Genomic DNA, 22667 nt, shown 5'->3' on the forward strand with positions numbered 1-22667 from the left:
CCCTTAAGATCTTCTGCAGATGACCATGTAGCCTATAAATAAGATAGTTTTGTTCCTTTCACATCATTATACCTTTTTTTTTTCCTTTGTCGTCTTGTATGGACTAGGACTTGTTTTATTTTTTTTTAAATTTTTTACCATTTTTAAAGTTTATTTTGGGAGGGGGGTGAAGCATGCTGAGCCCGTGAATGGGGGAATGCATAGAGAGAGGGAGCGGGAGAGAATCCCAAGCAGGCTTTGCACTGTCAGCGCAGAGCCCATCTTGGGTCTCCATCTCACAAACCTTGAGATCATGACCTGAGCCAGAATGAAGAATCTGAGTCTGGCGCTTAAACAACTGAGCCACTCCCTGTCACCAGTTTTAGAAGGAAAGCATTTAGTCATTTACCATTAAGTGTAAGTTTAAATCTCTTTGTAGGTTCTATCAGATTGAGAAAGTTCCCTTCTGATCCTAGTTTGCTGAGAGTATTGAGTAGCTATTGCACTTGTCTCTATTGAAGTAATTACATGATTTTTTTGGTCTTATTGACTGTGAAATATAATAGATTTTATATTTCTGGACTAAATATAAATATTTCTGGTGCATTTCTGGACTAAATCCTACTTGATTACAGATATTATCTTTCTTATATTTTGTTGAATATGTCTGATATGTTAAAATCTTGGAAAGATCTTTTTTGTGTCTCTGTTCCTGAGAGATATTTGTAGTTTTTTTTTTCCTAAATTGTCTTTGTCTGGTTTTGATTAGAGTAATATTAATGTCATACTTAATTGGAAAGTATTCCCTCTTCCTGTTTTCTTTTCTGTTTTTAGTTTATTTATTTTGAGAGAGAGTACTTATGAGTGCAAGAGAGGGGCAGAGACAGGGAGAGAGAAATAATCCCAAGCAAAGTCTGCACTGTCAGCCATAAGCCTCATGTGGGACTAGAACTCATGGACCATGAGATCATGACCTGAGCTGAAATCAAGAGTTGGATGCTTAGCCAACTGAGCCACTCAGGTGCCCCTTTTTTTTTAAGATTTTATTTTTTTTTAATAGCTTATTATCAAGGTGGTTTCCATATAACACCAGTGCTCATCCCCACAAGTGCCCTCCCCCTCCCCCCACTCCATCAGTCCTCAGTTTGTTCTCAGCATTCAAGAGTCTCTCATGGTTTGCCTCCCTCCCTCTCCCCTACTGTTTTCCCCCCTACTTCTCCCCCCACGGTCCTCCATTAAGTTCCTCCTAATCCTCCTATATGTGCAAACATATGGTATATGTCCTTTGCCTGACTTATTTCGCTCAGCATAACACCCTCAAGTTCCATCCATGTTGCTACACATGGCCAGATTTAATTCATTCTCACTGCCATGTGGTATTCCATAAGATTTTATTTTTAAGTAATCTCTGCACCCAATGTGGGGCTCTAACTCACAAACCCAAGAGTTGGATCCTCTTCCCACTGAGCCAGCAGGGGTTTTCTGAATGAGTATGTAAAGAATTGCAGTGCTCTCTTCCTTAAACATTTAGTATAGTTCATCTATTTGCATTAGAAAGATTTATGTTGGAGTCGCATGGCCTGAAAATACAACTGAAAAGTCAAGTGCCTAGGGTTCCCTGAGATTTAGAGGTTACCTTTTCCCTTAAAATTCAAATAGAATATATCTGGGCCTTCATTCCATTTTTTATAGAAACCAGGCATGTCCAAAATAAATCTGAGAATTGACTGGGGGCTTGTGTTCCTACAGACCTCCTCACATTCTAGTATCCTTAGTGAATTATCTGTCTGTGTTCTCTCTTCAGCTGATTCTGCTCTCTTTCCACATCAGCACCCCGATGTTGACTTCACCCCATAGTCTTTCCTTTCCCAAAGTGTCACTGATACAAGGCTTACTGTATGGTTTGCCTTAACAAGCATTTATAGAACAGCTTACAGTTTATAATTTAATACAAGATAGAACTGATCTAAAAAATACATTGGCCATTTACAGCCGTACTTATACCATTCCTTCATTTCACTCCATTGCCATATTGCTAAAGACATATTTCATCTTCTTCATTTTCTCCAACTACCATTGATTGGATAGGAGCTCCTGGTTGGGCTCAGTGTTTAACCAAAATAATGATATATGCATTTAGAATGATTCTTGGAACAGTATTGCAGGTAAGTATTTATTCAATGAATTAATGAATCCTTTAATATTTAGATTTTTAAAATTACTCAGCAGCTGGCTAAATTCAAGACATTTTAGAATATAAAATATATATTTACATGCCTCAAAAACCTGTTGAATTATTTTTATTTTTTCAAACTCCAGCATATCTTCCATATTTGCAGACAGTGTTTATTAGATGAACAACATTTTATTTTATTGGGGTTTTTTTCTAAAGTTTATATAAGTAGAGAGAGAGAGGCAGAGTCAGAGAGAGAAGGAGAGGGAGAGAGAGAGAGGCAGAGAGAGAAGGAGAGGGAGAGAGAGAGAGAGAGAGAGACAGAGGCAGAGAGAGAGGGAGAGGGAGAATCCCAAGCAGGCTCTGCACTGTCAGCGCAGAGCTGGACTTGGTGCTTGAATTCACATGCCATGAGATCATGACCTGAGCCGAAATCAAGAGTTGGATGATTATCCAGCTGAGCTACCCAGGTGCCCCTAGGTGAACAACATTTTTTTTTTCAATGTTTATTTATTTCTAGGAGAAGAGAGAGAGACAGCGTGAGCAGGGAAGGGTCAGAGAGAGAGGGAGTCACAGACTCTGAAACAAGCTCCAGGCTCTGAGCTGGCAGTCAGCACAGAGCCCGACGCGGGGCTCAAACCCACGAACCGCGAGATCATGGCCTAAGCGAAAGTCAGACGCTTAACCGACTAAGCCACCCAGGCACCCCAGGTGAACAACATTTTAAAAACTATCTGTTGGCTTTTAATATTCAGTTTATTTTTACATGATAATTATTGTTCAGGAATCATTCAGTAAAAAGTAAACATTCAAATAACAAATTTAGGGATCAAGAAATGTTGATTCACTAAAAAATTATTCTTAAATTATTCTTGATTCATCATTATTGTTTATCCCAATATTTGTCAAGTAATTCTAAAATCTGTCAACCCTTTGTGCCACTTAGACTTAAGGAAGAACAGACGAATTGAAGGATGAAAGGGCCTGAGAATACAAGGCATCACCAAAACTATTGAGAGTCACTCTGTGACTTGGAGTGAGGCAAATCCTTTGTTGCTGTTGATGACTACTTGAAGGGCTTCCTTCATTCTTTCCATTGTAGAATACTTAGGGAGATCCAGAATATTATGACATGTCAGTGCTCTTGGATTATCTGTTTCATTGAAAGTTTGGGGACAGCGAAAGATGATTCCCATTTCCTGTTTGGCTCTTAAATACAGCCTGTCATTTCCTTTAAGAAAAACTAGAAAGGAATAAACTTTGGTTAAGATGGGTTTTTTTATTTGTTTGCTTGCTTTATATCCAAGTTAGTTAGCATGTAGTGCAATACTGATTTCAGGAGTAAAATCCAGTGATTCATCCCCTGCATATAACACTCAGTGCTCATCCCAGCAGGTGTCTCCCTTAATGCCCCTTACCCATCCTCCCACCCACATCCTTTCCAGCAACCCTCAGTTTCTCTATATTTCAGAGTCTCTTATGTTTTGTCCCCCTTCTTGTTTTTATATTATTTTTGCTTCCCTTCCTTTATGTTTTGTATCTTAAATTCAACACATGAGTGAAGTCATATGTTGTTTGTCTTTCTCTCATTAATTTTGCTTAGCATAATCCACTCTAATTCCAACCACACTGTTCCAAATGGCAAGATTTCATTCTTTTTCATCACTAATATTCCATTTTATATATATTATATAATACGTATTCTTTGTATGTTCATCTGTTAATGGACATCTGGGCTTTTGCCATACTTTGGTTTTTGTCAATAGTGCTGCTATACACATTGGGGTGCATGTGCCCTTTCGAAATAGCACAACTGTATCCCTGTATCCTCTGGGTAAATACCTAGTAGTGCAATTGCTGGGTCATAGGGTAGTTCTAGTTTTAATTTTTTGAGGAACTTCTTTACTCTTTGCCAGAGTGGCTGCACCAGTTTGCATTCCCACCAGCAGTGCAAAAGGGTTCCTCTTTCTCTGCATCCTCGCCAACATCTGTTGTTGCCTGAGTTGTTGGTATTTGCCATTCTTACAAATGTGAGGTGGTATCTCATTGTGGTTTTGATTTGTATTTCCCTGATGCTGAGTGATGTTGAGCATTTTTTCATGCATCTGTCAGCCATCTTTATATCTTCTTTGGAAAAGTGTTTATTCACATCTTTTGCCCATTTCTTCACTGGATTATTTGTTTTGTAGGTGTTGAGTTTGAGAAGTTCTTTATAGATTTTGGATACTAACCCTTTATCTGATACGTCACTTGCATATATCTTCTCCCATTCCGTTGGTTGCCTTTAGTTTTGCTGATTGTTTCCTTCATCGTGCAGAAGCTTTTTATCTTGATGAGGTCCCAATAGTTCACTTTTGATTTTGCTTTCCTTGCCTCCAGAGACCTGTTGAGTAAGAAGTAGCTGTGGCCAAGGTCAAAGAGCTTTTTGCCTACTTTTTCCTCTATGATTTTGATGGCTTTCTATTTTAGGTTTAGGTCTTTCATCCATTTTGAGTTTATTTTTGTGTATGGTTTAAGAAAGGGGTCCAGGTTCATTTTTCTGCATGTCACTGTCCCATTTTCCCAACACTGTTTGCTGAAGAAACTGTCTTTATTTCATTGGATGTTCTTTCCTGCTTTGTCAAAGATTAGTTGGTTATATGTTTGTGGGTCCATTTCTCAGTTCTCCTGTTCCATTGATCTGAGTGTCTGTTTTTGTGCCAGTACCATACTGTCTTGATGATTACGGCTTTGTAATATAGCCTGAAGTCCAGGATTGTGATGCCTCCAGCTTCTGTTTTCTTTTTCAGGATTGCTTTGGCTCTTTGGGGTCTTTTCTGGTTCCATATAAATTTTAGGATTGTTTGCTCTGGCTTTGTGAAAAATGCTGGTGTTTATTTTGGTACGGATTGCATTGAATATGTAGATTGCTTTGGGTAGTATCAACATTTTAACTATATTTGTTCTTCCAATCCATGAGCATGGCATATTATTTAATTTTTTTGTGTCTTCTTCAATTTCTTTCATAAGCTTTCTATAGTTTTCGGTGTATACATTTTTCACCTCTTTGGTTAGGTTTATTCCTATGTATTTTTTTAAATGTTTTTCATTTATTTTTGAGAGAGAGACAGAGACAGTGTGAGCAAGGGAGGGTCAGAGAGAGAGGGAGTCACAGAATCTGAAGACAGCCTCCAGGCTCTGAGCTAGCTGTCAGCACAGAGCCCAACGTGGGGCTCGAACACATGAACCGTGAGATCAGATCCTGAACTGAAGTTGGACGCTTAACTGACTGAGCCACCCAGGCGCCCTATTCCAAGTATTTTATGGTTTTTGGTGCAGTCAAGAAAGAACAAAACGTAAAATAAAAAGGTCTAGAAATCAATCACTTCATTCAGTAAACTTTACTGACTACCCTTGTGCAGAGAGAATTACATAGGGCCATGTGGAGCATAGAAAAATCATGACTTTTGGTCTTTGTCCTCAGTGAGTTCATGGTCTAGTTGGGGGAAATCACGTACGTGGGAAAGAGAATAGCAAGATACAAGGAGGCTTAATTTAGCTTTACTAGGAGATTTGAGGTGAAGAGCCTAAGGAAGGCCCTAGGACTGAGGGGGCACTGGGCAGGGGTAGCAGGGAGACTTCAAGGGTCACATCTGGCTCGTTAGTTCTCAAGGAAAGATGTTACATAAACTTTTAAAGCAGAGGGGAAAGCCCAAGGAAGTCAGAGGTCTGAAGATGTTAGTGAACTCACTGAATGCACAAACAGTGGAACCAATGGGCAGAAGCAGAAGTTTACCATTAAAGAGAAAATCAGGGGCACCTGGGTGGCTCAGGCAGTTAAGTGTCTGACTTCTGCTCAGGTCATGATCTTGTGGTTTGTAGGTTCTAGCCCTGCGTCGGATTCTCTCTCTCTCTCTGCCCCTCCCCTGCTCGTGCTCTGTCTCTCTCTCTCAAAAATAAACATTAAAAAAATTTTTTTAAAAAGAGAAAATCAGAGAGTTTGGGCTTGTGGATAAGTAGTTTCGGTTTGTGGAGAAGTTGGAATGGTCCTCCAATGGCCTCAGCAGCAACAAAAATAGGAAGAAGAAGCATATCTCAGGAATAACTAAACAAAGGGATAGAGAGGTGAGAGAATAAGTCATTAAGTCAGTCCTAGGGAAACCTTAGGGTTCCCACCAAGAGAAGTTCTTGTACCACAAGGCCACAGAACTTGATGGTTCAGAGCCTTGCCTTTGGATCAACCTGTTGGGTTCAAAGTCTGGCTCTCACACTCACCAGCTATCTGAATATAGGCAAGCTACTAAGTGCATCAAGCCTCTTTTTCCTCAGATCTGATATGGAAAAATAAGTACCTACCTCAAAACATTGCTATTAGGATAAAGGGAAGTAACAGATATGAAGTGGTCAGTACAATGCCTGGGATAAAGTAAGCACACAATAAATTCTGTTAGTATTATCATCAGTGGGCATTGCTATTGGTATTATTTCTAAAATGGTATTAGAGAAATACACATTGTCCTAATTCCATAGGATTTAAATAAAGATAGGAATGTGAGATTAAAGGTTTGATTAGGAACCAACTAGTGATACCTTTATTATTATCTTTTTTTTTTTTAATGGGAAACTAAGCTCATAGAAGTAAAAACATTGGTTTAGGAAGCCTGGCTTTGCCCTTAACATGTGTGACCCACACTATTAATAATGACTTCATGGCAAATAAGGTATTTATCTTTTAAAAAGATATATAAGTATCAATCCACTTATTAATAATACTTACAGAGAAATTTTCTCTTTTCTTCCAAAGTTAATTTGTGGAAAGCTTTCCAAAACATCAGTATAGTTGGATGTGATTTGTGGTATCCTTGACCATATTGTGAATTCTTGAGAAAAAGAGGGAGAAAAATGGTTTTTAGGAGGACTATAAGGAAGTTGTATGGAAGAACTGGGGGCACTTTTAGTTATCACCAACCTTTTCAAATTGTTTCCAGTCATAATCAGTATTTCCAACCACTGCTGTCATTAGTTCTTCGGGCTGGAAAATTTTAAGCATCTCTTTGTCACAGACTTTATAAAATCCTCTCTGAAATTCCTCATAAACTGCCTTTACAGAGGTGTTGAAAATGTAATCAACATATAAAGAAACATATTCTTTCCTTGAAGGAAGCAGAAAAGAAAAAGCTGATAACATAGTTTAGCATTGACTAAAATATTCTCTACTTTGCCCTTTTTACCATTTCTAGTGAGAAAGAAAAATAAATTACTTCTGCATAGCATACAACCCTGTAGACAGAGGGAAGTAAAAGCATCTGGTCAGCTGGAGAAAGGAACCTTGGAGAATGTAGCAAAATGACTAAGACTTTGTTTTGCTTCCATTTTCTTCAAAGAAAGATCCTTTAAAAACACTAATCTGAATATGTAATTCTCTGGGATGCCTGGTATTCTCTGGGACACCTGAGACTTCAGCTCAGGTCATGATCTCCGGGTTTGTGAGTTTGAGCCCTGGTCCAGCTCTTTGCTGACAGCTTAGAACCTGGAGCCTAATTTGGATTCTTTGTCTCCCTCTCTCTATGTCCCTCCCCTGCTCATGCTCTGTCTCCCTCTCCCTCGCTCTCTCTCTCAAAAATTAAAATAAAAACATTTTAAAAATGAGTACGTAATTCTCTTGCTTAAAATCTTTCAAAGGCTTTCTTTCCCATTGCCCTTAGGGTAAATTCTAAACTTCCCTGATCTCACTCTTGCCTGACACTGGGGGCCTCTTCACATTTGCTGGAAGCTTTGGCCAAACTGACCCTTCCTTCTGTGGTTTCCCTGTGTCCCTTGTAGTTAGGCTCAGGCTGCAGTGCTCCTTCTTTACTTGGTAACTTCTGTCATCCATCAGAGTTGCATATAAAGATGACTTTCTCAGGGTCCTCTGTTCTCCTATCTCTTGTCTGTCACAACACGTCACTGTGTGTGAATTATTTCTGCAAAGTCTGTTTTTCTCACAACATGATGAATTTCCTGATGGCAGGATTGGTGCTTGGAGGTATTCCCACCAACTATCCACCAGAAACATGATAGTCTCCCACGCTTTGAGCAGTGTCATGAACTGTCCTAAGTGGACTGTCCTATCTAAACCAATCCCCATGTGCTCTCCCCTGGAACCAGTGCTGGTAAATGGTTAACAGCCAGCTCTCTAAAGAGAAGAAAGTGAAAGGGAACCCTCATTTGCGTCATTTGCCAGTTCTGGTGTAAATATTCCCACCATGGCTGATTTCATGCTACTAACACTTTAATAATAAACTCTCAACACTTTTGAAAATTGAACAGTCAGCTCTCACAGGCAGATGCCAGCTGGCTCCAGCATAACACTACTGTAAATCTTTTAACTAACTTTCGTCACAGTGCTCATCCTTATCTGACATTACATTACATAATAATTTATTTGTATATTGTCTTTCTGCCCCATTGAAACTTAAGCTCCAGGGGCGCCTAGGTGCTTCAGTCGGTTAAGCGTCCAACTTCAGCTCAGGTCGTGATCACACGGTTTGTGGGTTCGAGCCTTGCATCGGGCTCTGTGCTGACAGCTCAGAGCCTGGAGCCTGCTCTGGATTCTGTGTCTCCCTCTCTGTCTGACCCCCCCCCCGCTCATGCTGTCTCTCTCTCTCTCTCAAAAATAAATAAAACATTAAAAAATAAATAAATAAATTGCAGTGTATTACTGCAGTGATCTAAAAAAGAAAAGAAAGAAAGAAACTTTAGCTCCAGGTTTTGTCTGTCTTTTTCACAGCTATATCTCTGGTACCTAGAATAGGATCTGGTACAGAATAAGGACTCAAAGATAATTGTTAAGTAGATAACTAGTCAAAGTGCTGCAAAGGGAATATTTAATCCTTACTCCTTTTTCCCTTTCTCTTACCCTGTAAACTTTTATTTTTTATTTTTAGGTACACCTCACACCTAGCAGAGTCCAACATGGGGCTTGAACTCACCACCCTGAGATCAAGACCTTAGCAAAGATCAAGAGTTGGATGCTTAACCAACGGAGCCAACTGAGCCACCCAGGCACCCATACCCTGTAATCTTTTTATCTTTCTCAGAAATGAGCTAAAATGATCATCTGAGGAGCTAAAATACATTTATAAATTATAGTGAGGAGCGCCTGGGTGGCTCAGTTGGTTGGGCATCTGACTTCTCCTTAGGTCATGATCTCACAGCTTGTGAGTTCAAGCCTTGCATCAGGCTCTGTGCTGGCAGGCCTGGAGCTTGCTTTGGATTCTGTGTCTCCCTTTCTCTGCCCTTCCCCCACTCATACACTGTCTTTCTCTCTTTCTCAAAAATAAATAAATATTTAAAAAATTTTTAAATTGAGCCACCTGGGTGGCTCAGTCAGTTAAGCATCTAACTCCAGCTCAGGTCATGATCTTGCAGTCTGAGTTCAGGCCCATCGGCTCTGTGCAGACAGCTCAGAGCCTGGAACCTCCTTCAGATTCTGTGTTTCCCACTCACCCTCTGCCCCTCCCCCATGGATGCTCTGTCTCTCTCCCTCTCTCAAAAATAAATATTAAAAAGAATTTTTTTTAATTTTTAAATTACAGTGATAACAAACATTTTATGTGTATTCATAGCAGATATTCTAAGTCTCAAAACTTACTTGTTAGTTTGGTCCACAGGTACAGAGATCCCATTCGGAATTAAATTAACATTATTTTTGTCCCAGTGTATCTGTAAGCAAAATGTATTCAGGTTCCAAACATGAAAGAAAGTCTGAATAATCAACTGCAGGGGCCATGGGGAGGTTGCTCCGTGATGGGCCACATTGGCATGAAGGTTATTTCTGAGTTAAAAGCAACTAAAAACCAGCAGAATCTCACACACACACACACACACACACAAAACCACAAAAATTTAAAACCCCCCAGCAGAGTCAGGAAAAGCTCTTTAACTCCCACTCAACTACCTAAAAATAATTTAGATAGAGGACCTGTACCCTTCTCCTTAGTTGAGAATGACATATATACCTCATTTTGTCTATCATTGGAATTTCCATGTTTATATGGATTCCCTGTACATACAAAATTAAATTTGATATTTTCCTTTTAATCTGTCTCATGTCAATTTGATTCTTAGTCTAGTAGGACTTCAAAAGGCAGAATAAATTCTTCCTCCCAAACATAATCACAATACCATTATGCTGGTACATTCTTCCCTATAAAATTTTAAGTAACTGGGAGCTAAATAATTATTTATGTAGTATAGCCTTTTAAATACATATAAAAATTTAAAAACCTACCCTAGTATATGTTGTATATTATCTTCAACATTTAATTATCTACAGTGTTCACATTGATTGCATAATTGCTGTATTTTCACTTTATTGAAAGGATATAAACATAAGGTAGGAACAAAGGAGGAACAGGTTGGAGAAGTAAAATACCCTTCTACTCAGGGGGGCAGGGCAGAAAATTAAACAAACAAACAAAGGAATCTCATATTTAATATAAAAATTATTCTAAAAAACAGATTAAAGCAAAACTATAATNCTAATGAAAATTTTCATTTAAAAAGTTATTTTTTAATTTTATTTATTTTTTAAAGTTATATTTATTAATCTTATAAAATTTCAAAAGTAATAAATGTTTAATGGAAAAAAATCTTTGACAATATAGAAGTGTATAAAATGCCATGTAAATGTCCTCTCCTTACCTTCCCAGTCCCTCTTCCTAGAGTTAACCTCTTTTTACACTTTGATTGGTTTGGCCACTGCTAACATATAGCCACTGCTGTGTCTGGATGGAAATTATAGAAAGGAGCCCCTTCCTGTAGACTCGTGATTCTCAGTCTAGGGTGATTTTGGCCCTAGAGGACATTCAGCATAATCTGGAAACTTCTTTGATTGTTACAGTTAGGGAAGGGGTTGCCACTGGCATCTAGTGGGTAGCAACCCTATAAGCTGTTAAACATCTGCAATGCTCAGATCAGCCTTCCACAACAAAGAATTATATAGCCCGAAATGTCAGTGTTACTAAGGTTGAGGAACTCTGTTCTAGACGGTCAGGGCAGACAGGGTAAATCTAGGCAGTTCCTTTTTCCACTGATAGTACATGAGAAGAGAATCCTTTTCTCCAATCTGTTGCCAACTATGTATTTTATGAAAAACTTTTTAACATTTATCAATATGGAAGCAGAAAAAGGATCTCATTTTCATTTATATTTCCTCAATTACTAATAAAGTTGAACATGTTTTCATTTTTTATTAGCCATATATATATACACACACATACATATATATTCAGTCATACATATTTATGTATGATGACACAGATATACACATATATATTTATATTTATATATCAGTGATATTATTTCTTTGTCATATATGTTGCCAGTATTTTCTTATAGGATATTATAGTTTGCCTTTTAACTTAGAAAAGTATTTTTCAATTCTCAAAAAATAAAGTTGATGACACTGATTTATTTAAATAAATGGCTAGGATTTATTAAACTACATATACTATGCATTATTCTCATTAAGAATATTGTGTACTGTTTCCATCTAGATAAATTCAAGAAACTAGGCCAGAGCTCTGTTTGTCTTAGGTGGATAATTAGAAGAACATCCAGCTTTTCTTTACTTTTGAACATGTACTTTATTATAAGTCATGGGCAAATTCAAATTCATCGGAAGAGCATACATTTATTGAAATTGAAGACCTTTTTTCTGTGTATATATGTGTGAGTAACATTATTTATTCCTGAACAACTGAGACTTCTTAATTATAGTCCTGGAAAAACATTTACTTACTTCCCCAGAAGAGGACTAAGTTCTTTTAAATCTTGCAGTGATGGCTTTTGGTCCAGAAGTTTCTTAAACAGAGCCAGTGGGAAAGGAAGATTGGCAGCATTTAAACTGTATAGGGAGAGTCCACACAGTATCCCAAAGAGATAATATTGCTTCTTCTCAAATTTAGGCTGGAAGAGGAAAAGAAAAAAAACAACAACCCATAATGTTTTAGAAGTAATCAATAATCCAACAGGATAATTAGATTAGTAAAAAATGGTTTCAGTTCCCTTTTCTAGAAGTCCCAAATTAGAAACAAAATGGGCTTCAAGAAAATAAAGTTTGAAGTTCTTACACAGGCTTTAATACAATTTAAATTTCTTCCATACGTTATAATACAAATTAACAGTTCAGATAAATAAATGAATTCACTTTTTGTTACTGAAAGCATATCTGGAGTACAAAAAAATCTGCTCAGATAGCCTTACAAATCAAAGTATTCATTATTTACTTTTACAGTCTGCCTTCAAATTCATGTAGAAAAACGACTGCAGAAGGAAGAGCACACTTGCTCTGCACGTTCATTGTGCATTAGGCATGTCATATAAGTGTGTCCTCTTAGACGATCTCAGCCTACGTATGCTGACAAGGACAAGCATATGGGTCAGGGAAGGTGACTGATTCTGTTGACCGTGAAGGTTCATGGAAAGAAGAGTCCTGATGAAACTGGCTTCACTCTTCTCTCTACACTCTGTAGTCCCAGATGTGGGAAAACACTGGCCACATATTGCTAGGCCATCACTACTGCACAGCCAAGAGACCACTAGCCTGAACATTCTAAATACATTTTTAACATTTATCCTCACAATTACTATAAGTACATAAGGCACATAGATTGAGGCTATTATGTAAGTGGCCCAAAGTCATTGACCTACTAACAGCAAAGCTGGCAGTGGAATAGAAATCTTAGAATTTATATAAAATTCAGGAAATACAAACTACTTCACAGTGACAGAAATCAGATGAGTGACTACATGGGCATGTGGCCGGAGAGTGAAGAAAAGCAAAGCCGGGGAGGAATGGGATTAAAAAGGGGTATGAAGAAATTCGGGGGAGGGGCGCCTGGGTGGCTCATTCAGTTGAGTGTCCCAACTTCAGCTCAGGTCATGATCACAGGGTTCGTGGGTTCGAGCCCCACGTCGGGCTCTGTGCTGACAGCTCAGAGGCTGGAGCCTGCTTCAGATTCTGTGTGTCTCTCTCTCTGACCCTCCCTTGCTCATGCTGTCTCTCTCTCTCTCAGAAATAAATAAAACGTTTAAAAAATGAAAAAAAATAAATTTGGGTGGATGATGAATATATTCAATATTTTGACTGTGGTGATAGTTTCATGGTATATGCATACATACACATATCAAAACATCAAATTGGATACTTGATGTATTGTTCACTGAATGTCAACTATACTTCATAAAAGCTGCTTAAAAATTTAACGTGCATAGAATCACCTGGGGATCTTATAAAATACATGCTCTGATCTGGGGCGGGGCCTGAAGTTCTAACAGTTCCAAGAGATGCTGCAGCTGCTGCTCGGTGGGTCTTGAGTAGAAGGGATTTGACCTAATTTTACATTTTACGTTATCATGTATGGTTTCATGTTGCAGTATATGGTACACTTTTTCTGTTCTTTAAAACTGTAAGAAAATAAATAAAAGACTTACGCTGACAGGAAACCACATGTAGGAACCCTCTTCAGGATATATGAACATTCCATATTCTGTCTTGGTCATCTCTTCAAATATACAGTGGAAGAACTCAGACTTTACCCCTTTTCCCACAGAACAAATTTCTTTTATAAATTCAATCTGAGGAAAGAGAACACACTCCCAGTCTCAGATTTAAAATACAATTTAAAATACAATCAAGGATCTTTGTGGAAGTTTCAAACTTCCTCCAGCCATCAGAATTCCTGGAATCCCACAATCCCACACTTCACTGCAATCGGTTCTCCCTCAACTTCCTGCTGAGCAGCAGATGCCTGGAACCTAATTACTGTCAGATTATTGTATGTGTGTGAGTCCTTTACACTTTCGCATGAACCAAGTAAAGGAGGATTCTAGCAAGATTTAGCATTCACCAATTATGTTGACCAAATTTTTGAACGAAATTTTGGTACGCTTCAGGTCCCTGGGCCACTAAATTCCCTGATTCTTCGGTCTTAATGTCTGTCTTCATCTCATCATTCAGACTTTACAGCTCTGGCTCCAGTTAACAGAAATTTGGTTTCTCCTGCCTCTCCCCTCATTAGAAACTCTGATAAATTGGGGCACCTGAGTGGCTCAGTCGATTAAATGTTTGATTCTTGATGTCAGCTCAGGTCATGATCTCACGGTTTGTGAAATCGAGCCCTGCACTGGGTTCAGCACTGACAGCATAGAACCTGCTTAGGATTCTCTCTCTCTCCCTCTTTCTCTGCTCTTCCATTTTTTTCTCTCTAAAAAATAAATAAATAAACTTAAAAAAAAAACACACAAAACTTCTAATAAATTGCCTTCCCAATCCTCCTGGGTTTATTAGCACCTTTGAAGGAACCATCAGACCTGACTGTCCATAGCCCTCCTGGGAAGTCACTATGAACTGCCCTTTTTCAGTTCTATTATTTATTTATTTATTTTTATGTTTAAGATTTATTTTTATGTAATCTCTACACCCAACATGGAACTCAAATTTACAACCCCAAGATCAAGAGTCTCATGCTCTACCAATTAAGCCAGCTAGGCACCCCTTATTTATTTTAAGATATTTTCTTTTTTTTTAAGTTTATTTAATTTTGAAAGTGAGTGTGCAGGGGAGGAGCAGAGAAAGGGAGAGAGAGGGGGAGAGAGAGAGAAAGAGAGAAAATCCCAAGTAGGCCTCTCACTGTCAGTGCTGAGCCTGATATGGGGCTCAAACCCACAATCCATGAGATCATGACCTGAGCCAAAATCAAGAGTTGGATCTTAGCTGACTGAGCCACCCAGGTGCCTCTATTTTTCAAGATATTGTCAACTTAAACACTATTGACACTGAACACGTGTTGCAGCTTAATCTACCCAAATATGAGATTTAAAAAGTTCTAGCTTTATTAAACGAAAAGTTGTGTTGCAGAAACTGTCCTTTTCTAAAGTCCACCTTGAGTCTCTGTGGACAAGTACTATCCCAGTTTTCCTTCTACCTCTCCAACTACTTTTCCACTTCCTTCCCTGGCTAACTTATTTTTATCTTTATAATATAAGCTTCACTAAGCTTCAGTGAGCATTCTCTTTCTCCTTCCTTTGCCCGGAAGATCTTAACTCTACCACCTTGATGAGCTGACTCTTTGGCCACAGACCATCATCTCATCTCCAAGGGCCCACCTTATGTTCCATCTGGATATCTCAATAATAAGCTTACTTCCAATTTGCTAATTTCTGCTGGCTTAACACTGGCAAGTCTTCCTTCACTGTGGTCAGGACCCACTCATAAGTGTCCTACAACCCTGCCTTATTTGGAGTATTTTGATTGGATCTGTCTTGAAGTTCAGCTTCCTATCTCTTTGTCATCTCCTGTGGGCAGAATAATTTTCTATTGATTTCCTCATAATCAAGATTTAAAAAAGTAGATATAGAGGGAGATATACAACTAGAAAGTCTGGCTTATGAAATAGCTTCTTTGTTTTCCATTTTGTCCCATGGTGGAAAATATCCCTCACCTGTCTGAGTACTCCCCTCCAGGTTCTGGTTTCCCCTCCAAGGGCCTAAGTCTTCCTCTCATACCAGGAAAATCCACTCCCTTCTGGACAGAGTCCAGCTTTTACTTAAAAAGTTACTCATTCTGTGGCCTCAATAGGGCAAATGATCTGAGATACAACACAATAAAAACTGTACAGGTACCCACAAAGGATGAAGTGAAAGATAATTAGAATTAGAACCAATATAGTAGAAACTCAGTGACTAAAACCCGAGCCGGGGGCACCTGGGTGGCCCATTCGGTTAAGCCTCCAACTCGATTTCAGCTCAGGTCATGATCTTGCGGTTCGTGAGTTTGAGCCCCATGTCAGGCTCAAACTGTCAGTGCAGAGCCTGGTTGGGATTTTCTCTCTCTCCCTCTCTGTCCCTCCCCTGCTCTCTCTCTCTCAAAATAAATGAATAAGCTTTTTCTTAAAATTTTTTTAATGTTTTATTTATTTCTGGGAGAGAGAGAGAGACCGCATGAACAGAGGAGGTTCAAAGAGAGAAGGAGATCAGAATCTGAAACAGGCTCCAGGCTCTGAGCTAGCTGTCAGCACAGAGCCCGACGCGGGGCTTGAACCCAAGAACCGTGAGATCATGACCTGAGCCAAAGTCAGATGCTTAACCAACTGAGCCACCCAGGTGCCCCAATAAACTTTAAAAATAAAATAAAACTAGAGCCAAAAAGTAGGAAAAGTATCTGTTCTACCTGCTGCTTGTTGATTGCATTAATAGCCCAAATTACTTACCCCTCCTTGATACATGTCTGTTGCGTGTGACTCTGTAGTTCCCTCCACTATAGAAGCTGAGTATATTTCATCAGCCCTTGACTTGGGTTCAGCCACGTAACTTGCTTTGACTAAAGCGATGTTAGTTGTGTTATTGGGCTTGTTAACTTGTACCTCTGGCACTGAAGTGAGAAGAATACTACGCTTGTTGGTTCCAGGAAGATGAAAAGCACAGGAAGCGGAGCCAAACCGCCCCAGCCACGCTTAATTTAGCCTAGATCGTCCAATCCCTACCCAACTCCCAAATATGTAAACAAGTGCAGACAAAAATCAATAAAGCCACCCAAATGAATTCAATCTAAATCAGCAGATCTTTAGCTGCATTTCAGATCTCTGTAATGATATTGTTATTTTAAGTCATTAAGCTTTGGGATGGTTTGTGATGCAGCAGTTTTATAGCCATAGGTAAAGAAGAGTTAACACGTAATCCCAATATTCAATTAAACAGCTTGTAGCTTTTCTCTAAAAGGTAAGCAATTTTTTTCCTAATTTTTAATTAAGTAATCTCTGTGCCCAGTGTGGGGCTTGATCTCACAACTCCTTAATCAAGTTGCATGCTGTATTGACTGAACCAGCCAGGCACCCCAAAATTCTGGAAAACCATACAGCTGATAACTATAGGCTTGAACCCACAAACTGTGAGATCATGATCTGAGCCAAAGTCGGATGCTTAACCCACTGAGCCACCCAGGTGTCCCTGGCAACATTTAATACTTAAAGGATTAAGCATCGTTCTACTTTCCTGTGTGAATTGAGCTAAGTAGCCCTGGTTGATGAGGAAAAGTTCTTCTTTACAGAATTCAGTCAATAACTATCAGCAGGCTCTTCCTTTGCTATATTATATAAATGTTTCCCTTTCACATTAGTAGAAATGTCCAATGAGACTTTTACTGTACCACTAATACTTTACAGAGGTCCGTGTCTTCAACTTGGCTTAACTGAAGCAGAGCATCTTCAACTAGATGACTTCTTCTGACTCTAAGTGTAAATGTAGGGTGTCCGTCCTTTTTTGGCAGAATCACTTGCCCCCAATCCAGGTATCCTTTCTGTTTTAAGCCCTAAAAAAATATTGTAGAAATCTCATAGGAATACTAGGAAGTGTTTAATATTTCAGATAAAGATAGCCTGCAAAGCATACACTTATGCCTACTACTGCTATATATACTCATATTGCAATTATTTAAGAAAAAAGGGCATCATATCTACACTACATTGTGAGACAAAGAGATCACAGGATCTGTGAAACCATGGCATCGAGGAATTATATACAAGGAATTTAGTCACCATGAAGTTACAGTTAAATAATTACAAGCTATCTCATTTGTAGTAAACATGATCTTTTTTTAAAAAAAACATTAAAAATTTTTTAATGTTTATTTTTGAGAGACAGAGAGAGAAAAAATGTAAGTGGAGGGGAGGGGTATAGAGCAAGGGAGACAAAGAATCTGAAATAGGCTCCAGGCTCCAGCTTGTCAGCTCAGAGCCCGATGTGGGGCTTGAACCCACAAACTGTGAGATCATGATCTGAGCCAAAGTCGGATACTTAATCCACTGAGCCACCCAGGCACCCCTGGCAACATTTAATACTTAAAGAAAAGGATTAAGCATCATTCCACTTTCCTGTGTGAATTGAGCTAAGTAGCCCTTGTTGATGAGGAAAAGTTCTTCTTTAGAGAATTCAGTCAATAACTTTGGAAGTAATGATAAGATTAGAAATAATGCCATTGTGCAAACTTCAACCAAAACAATGGATAGAATTATTAAATAAAATGTTGGGGGGGGTGGCGCCTGGGTGGCTCAGTCAGTTAAGCGTCCAACTCTTGATTTTGGCTCAAGTCATGATCCCAGGGTCATGGGATCAAGCCCCATGTCAGGCTCCACACTGAGTATGAGCCTGCTTAAGATTTTCTCTTTGTCTCTCTCTTCCCCTCTGTCTCTTTCAACTGCTTTTGTGCTCTCTCTCTCTCTCTCAAAAAAAAAAAAAGAAAGAAAGAAAACATTGATGGGAAGCATTACCATGGAAGAATCATGTGGTCACCACCTGAACCCACTGATAAAACTCTGCATGAATGAGAGTGAAACAACCAAAAACAATGCACTGAAGTATGGAGAGGTGAAAGGAAATTGGGTGTGAGATTTCCTTTAAAAAACTTCTAACAGTGACAAGTACATGGGGCGCCTGGGTGGCTTAGTCAGTTAAGTGTCCTACTCCTGATCAGATCATGATCTCACAGTTCATGGGTTCCAGCCCCATGTCAGGCTCTGTGCTGACAGCTCAGAGCCTGGAGCCTGCTTCACATTCTGTGTGTCTATCTCTCTGCCCCTCCCCCACTCATGCTCGGTTTCTCTCTGTCTCAAAAATAAATAAACATAAAAAATAGTAACTACAAAACAACAAAAGTCAGAAATGGGGAAGTGTGGCAAAATGTTGATGACTTCTGAAACTGTGATGGGGCTCATTACACCATTATCTCTGTTTTGTATATGTTAGTAATTTCACATAATTAAAAACAAAAAGTAGAGCATACATACCATTAGTTTCAAATAGGACTCAGCATGTAATAATTGAATTTTGGCTTGCAAATTAAAAATAAATGGAAAATCACTGAAAATAATGGGACTGAGGTTTTTTGTAGGTATCTAAAAAATAAAAAGAGAACAGTTTTAATAATTAAAAGGAAAAAATAACTTCTTTCCTTTATGTCATCACTTTAAATTGTTTTGCTTTATACTTTTGGGAATCTGTTTTTAAGAATTCAAATTACCTAGAAAAAATTCTAAGAATATGCATTTCTAAGGAAATGATCATCTAATTTAGCAATTCAGCATTGCAATGAAGACATTTTCAAATCTTGATTTATCAAAGAGATACCTACATAGCTATTAATATGTCCTCCTATAAAGAATGAAAATTTTCAGAAGTAAAAATATTACTCTTACCAGGTTGTTATCCCTAAGGAATAGTCTTCTTCTGTCTTCATGAAAGTTCAACAAATAGGAGAGTTCATTTATGTTGAAAGTATCTTCTGGTAGTCGACAGCTAGCTTTGTTTACCTTAAAGAAAATATGACTTGTGAATTTTATTTTCTATCAATAAATGGCTTAATATATGTATATAGCTATTATATAGATAGAGTAGAGCTCTATAAACCCAATGCATTTGTCAAGGATGAAATAGAAGTCTATAAAACTACCATTTTTTGGTATATACTTTACCTAATTTTCATAAATACTGTAAAAGATAACAGATGTTGGCAGTGGAGTTTAGTAAACCAATTCTTAGGGTACAGGTTTATTGGAAACAATTTCTCGATCTTGAGAATAAAGCACCATAAAGGGGTGCCTGGGTGGCTCGGATGGTGGAACATACAACTTTGGCTCAGGTCATGATCTCACAGTTCATGAGTTTGACCTCCATATTGGGCTCTCTGCTGTCAGCCCAGAGCCCACTTTGGATCCTCTGTCTCCCTCTTATTCTGCCCCTGCCCCACTCATTTCTCTCTCTCTCTCTTCTCAAATATAAACATTTTTAAAAAGCATCATAAAAACACAAGGTATTTTTGACAAATTCAGCCCTTTCTCCACTAATTAATAATTTTTCACACACTACTTTTCAGGTGTGGGACAAAACATAACTAAAAATTGTCTCTGCCGATACATAACTTCCAGTCTAATACAGTAGTCAGCAAACTCTTCCCTTTCTTTTTTTTCTTTAATGTTTTATTTATTCCTGAGAGAGGGAGAGAGACAGCAAAAGCAGGGAAGGGTCAGACAGAGAGGGAGATAACAGAATCCGAAACAGGCTCCAGGCTCTGAGCTGGCTCCCCCCAATGCGGGGCTTGAACCCACAAACCATGAGATCATGACCTGAGCTGAAGTTGGACTGAGTCACCCAGTGACCTATATTTTTTAAAGTAATGCATAAAAGGAAAATATTTGGCAGAAAATAACTCGGAATTTTTAAAAGTGAGAAACTTTATGCAGACTGAAGATGTTTTGTAATGTACTTCTTTCATTAAGAAAAAATACACATCAAAATCTGTAGGCTTATCCCATTTTTCATTCTTGATACTGGTTGTCTTTTTTTTCTTTTACAAAGTCTTACCAGAAAGCTTTTTTTTAAAGAACCAATTTTTTTATTTGTTGATTCTCTCCCTTGTACATGTTATTAATTTCCTTAATTTATATCCTCAGATTGTTTATTTCCTGTATTCTATCTTTTGGATTAACTTGATGTGATAGAGGCTTATTTAGATCATTGATTTTCTAAAATTGCTTCCTCTGGGATGCCTTCTTAAACCCCTTAAGTCCTCCAATCAGAAAATGTATCCTCCATGCCTGACTACTTGTTTTTACCTACTAGATCATGGGTTGGTAATCTATATCCATGGGCAGCCTCATGTTTTTGTAAGTAAAGTTTTTTGGAATAAAGCCACACTCACTTGTTTACATACTGTGTAAGGTTGTTTTGTGCTCCAAAATGGCAGAGTTGAATAGCACCAGATATTGTGTGGTCCCAAGCTCAAATATTTACTGTTTGGATTTAAGAAAGAGTTTGCAGGGGCACCTGGGTGGCTCAGCAGTTAAGTGTCCGAATTTGGCTCAGGTCATGATCTCACAGTTGATGGGTTCGAGCCCCACATTGGACTTTGTGCTGACAGTGCAGAGCCTGCTTAGGATTCTCTGTCTCCCTCTCTCTCTGCCCCTCCCCAACTCGTGCAGCTCTCTCTCAAAAATACATAAACATTTTTTAAAATTTTAATAAAAATTAATTTAAAAAATAACAGAAATAAAAAAATTTCTCACTCCTCATGATTCTTATTTGTCTTCTTTTTTTAAGTATTTTTTATTTATTTCTGAGAGAGAGAGAGAGCAGCGTGAGCAGGGGAGGGTCAGAGAGAGAGGGAGACACAGAATCTGAAACAGGCTCCAGGCCTCTGAGATGGCAGTCAGCACAGAGCCTGACACGGGGCTCAAACCCACGAACCGTGAGATCATGACCTGAGCCGAAGTTGGACACTTAACCAACTGAGCCACCCAGGTGCCCCTCTTATTTGTCTTGTTAAGACTCCAGTTAGCAGGATGCCTGGGTGGTTCAGTTGGTTACGTGTGTGACTTCGGCTCTGGTCATGATCTCAACATCTATGAGTTTGAGACCCACATCAGACTCTGTGCCGACAGCTCAGAGCCTGGAGCCTACTTCAGATTCTTTGTCTTCCTCTGTCTCTGCCCCTTCTCCACTCATGCTCTGCCTGCCTCTCAAAAATAAAAACATAAAATTTTTTTTAAAAACTAAAGAAGACTTCAATTAGCAATTCACCATACCATCAGAAACAATGAAATGCTTAGCAATAAATTTAACCAAGGTGAAAGACCTGTATACCAAAAACTGTAAGACTTTGATGAAAGAAATTGAAGAAAATAAATGGAAAGATTTGTTCCACAAATAAATGGAAAGGTAGCCTTTGTTTGTGGATTAGAAGAATTAACATTGGGGGCACCTGTTAAGCATCCGACTTGGTTTCGGCTCAAATCATGATCTCACAGTTTTGTTGAGTTCAAGCCCCACATCAGACTCTGCACTGGCAGTATGGAGCCTGCTTGGGATTCTCTGTCTCCCTCTCTCCTTGCCTCTCTCCAATTTGTGCTGTCTCTGTCTCTCTCTCAATAAATAAATAAGTTTAAAATAAAGAATTAATATTGTTAAAATGTCCATAGCATTTAAAGCCATGTATATATTAGATGTAGTCCCTCTCCAAATTCCAAAGGCATTTTTCACAGATATAAGAAAAAACAATCCTAAAATTTATATGGAACCAGAAAAGAGTGAATAGTCAAAGCAATTCTGAGAAAGAACAAAGCTGGAGGCCTCACAATTCCAGATTTACAACTATCCTCTAAAGCTACAGTTATGGTACTGGCATAAAAACAGATGCATAAACCAATGGAAAAGAATCAAGAGACCAGAAATAAACCCTCACAAAAATGGTCTACTAACATTAGACAAAGGAGCCAAGAAAACTCAATGGCGAAAGGATAGTCTCTTCAGTAAATATTATGACAACTGGATGACCATATTCAGAAGAATGAAATTGGACCCCTATCATATACCACTCAGAAAAACTAACTTGGAATGGATTAAAGACTTAAACATAAGACCTAAAACTATAAAACTCCTAGAATAAAACATAAAGGAAAAGCTCCTTGACATTGGTCTTGGCACTGATTTTTTTTTATATGAC

At 38.5% G+C, this 22667-nt stretch overlaps 1 protein-coding gene across 1 annotated transcript in view; it reads right to left on the reverse strand.

Moving 5' to 3' along the window:
- Positions 1–2235: 2235 nt before the first annotated feature.
- The window catches only part of HERC6 (HECT and RLD domain containing E3 ubiquitin protein ligase family member 6), a 58422-nt gene continuing 37990 nt past the window's right edge, over positions 2236–22667 (reverse strand). Inside the window, exons 16-24 of the mRNA XM_077765180.1 lie at positions 19366–19479; positions 18958–19065; positions 17322–17483; positions 13610–13753; positions 11916–12082; positions 9765–9947; positions 7101–7284; positions 6909–7011; positions 2236–3395 (exon numbers count right to left, since the gene is read on the reverse strand). Of these exons, the coding sequence (XP_077621306.1) occupies positions 3172–3395; positions 6909–7011; positions 7101–7284; positions 9765–9947; positions 11916–12082; positions 13610–13753; positions 17322–17483; positions 18958–19065; positions 19366–19479 (1389 nt within the window). The 3' untranslated portion in view covers positions 2236–3171. The remainder of the gene's footprint in view (positions 3396–6908; positions 7012–7100; positions 7285–9764; positions 9948–11915; positions 12083–13609; positions 13754–17321; positions 17484–18957; positions 19066–19365; positions 19480–22667) is intronic.

This window comes from Crocuta crocuta, unplaced genomic scaffold, assembly GCF_008692635.1.
Source record: "Crocuta crocuta isolate KB4526 unplaced genomic scaffold, BGI_CrCroc_1.0 scaffold134, whole genome shotgun sequence".
Classification (NCBI taxonomy): Eukaryota; Metazoa; Chordata; class Mammalia; order Carnivora; family Hyaenidae; genus Crocuta; species Crocuta crocuta.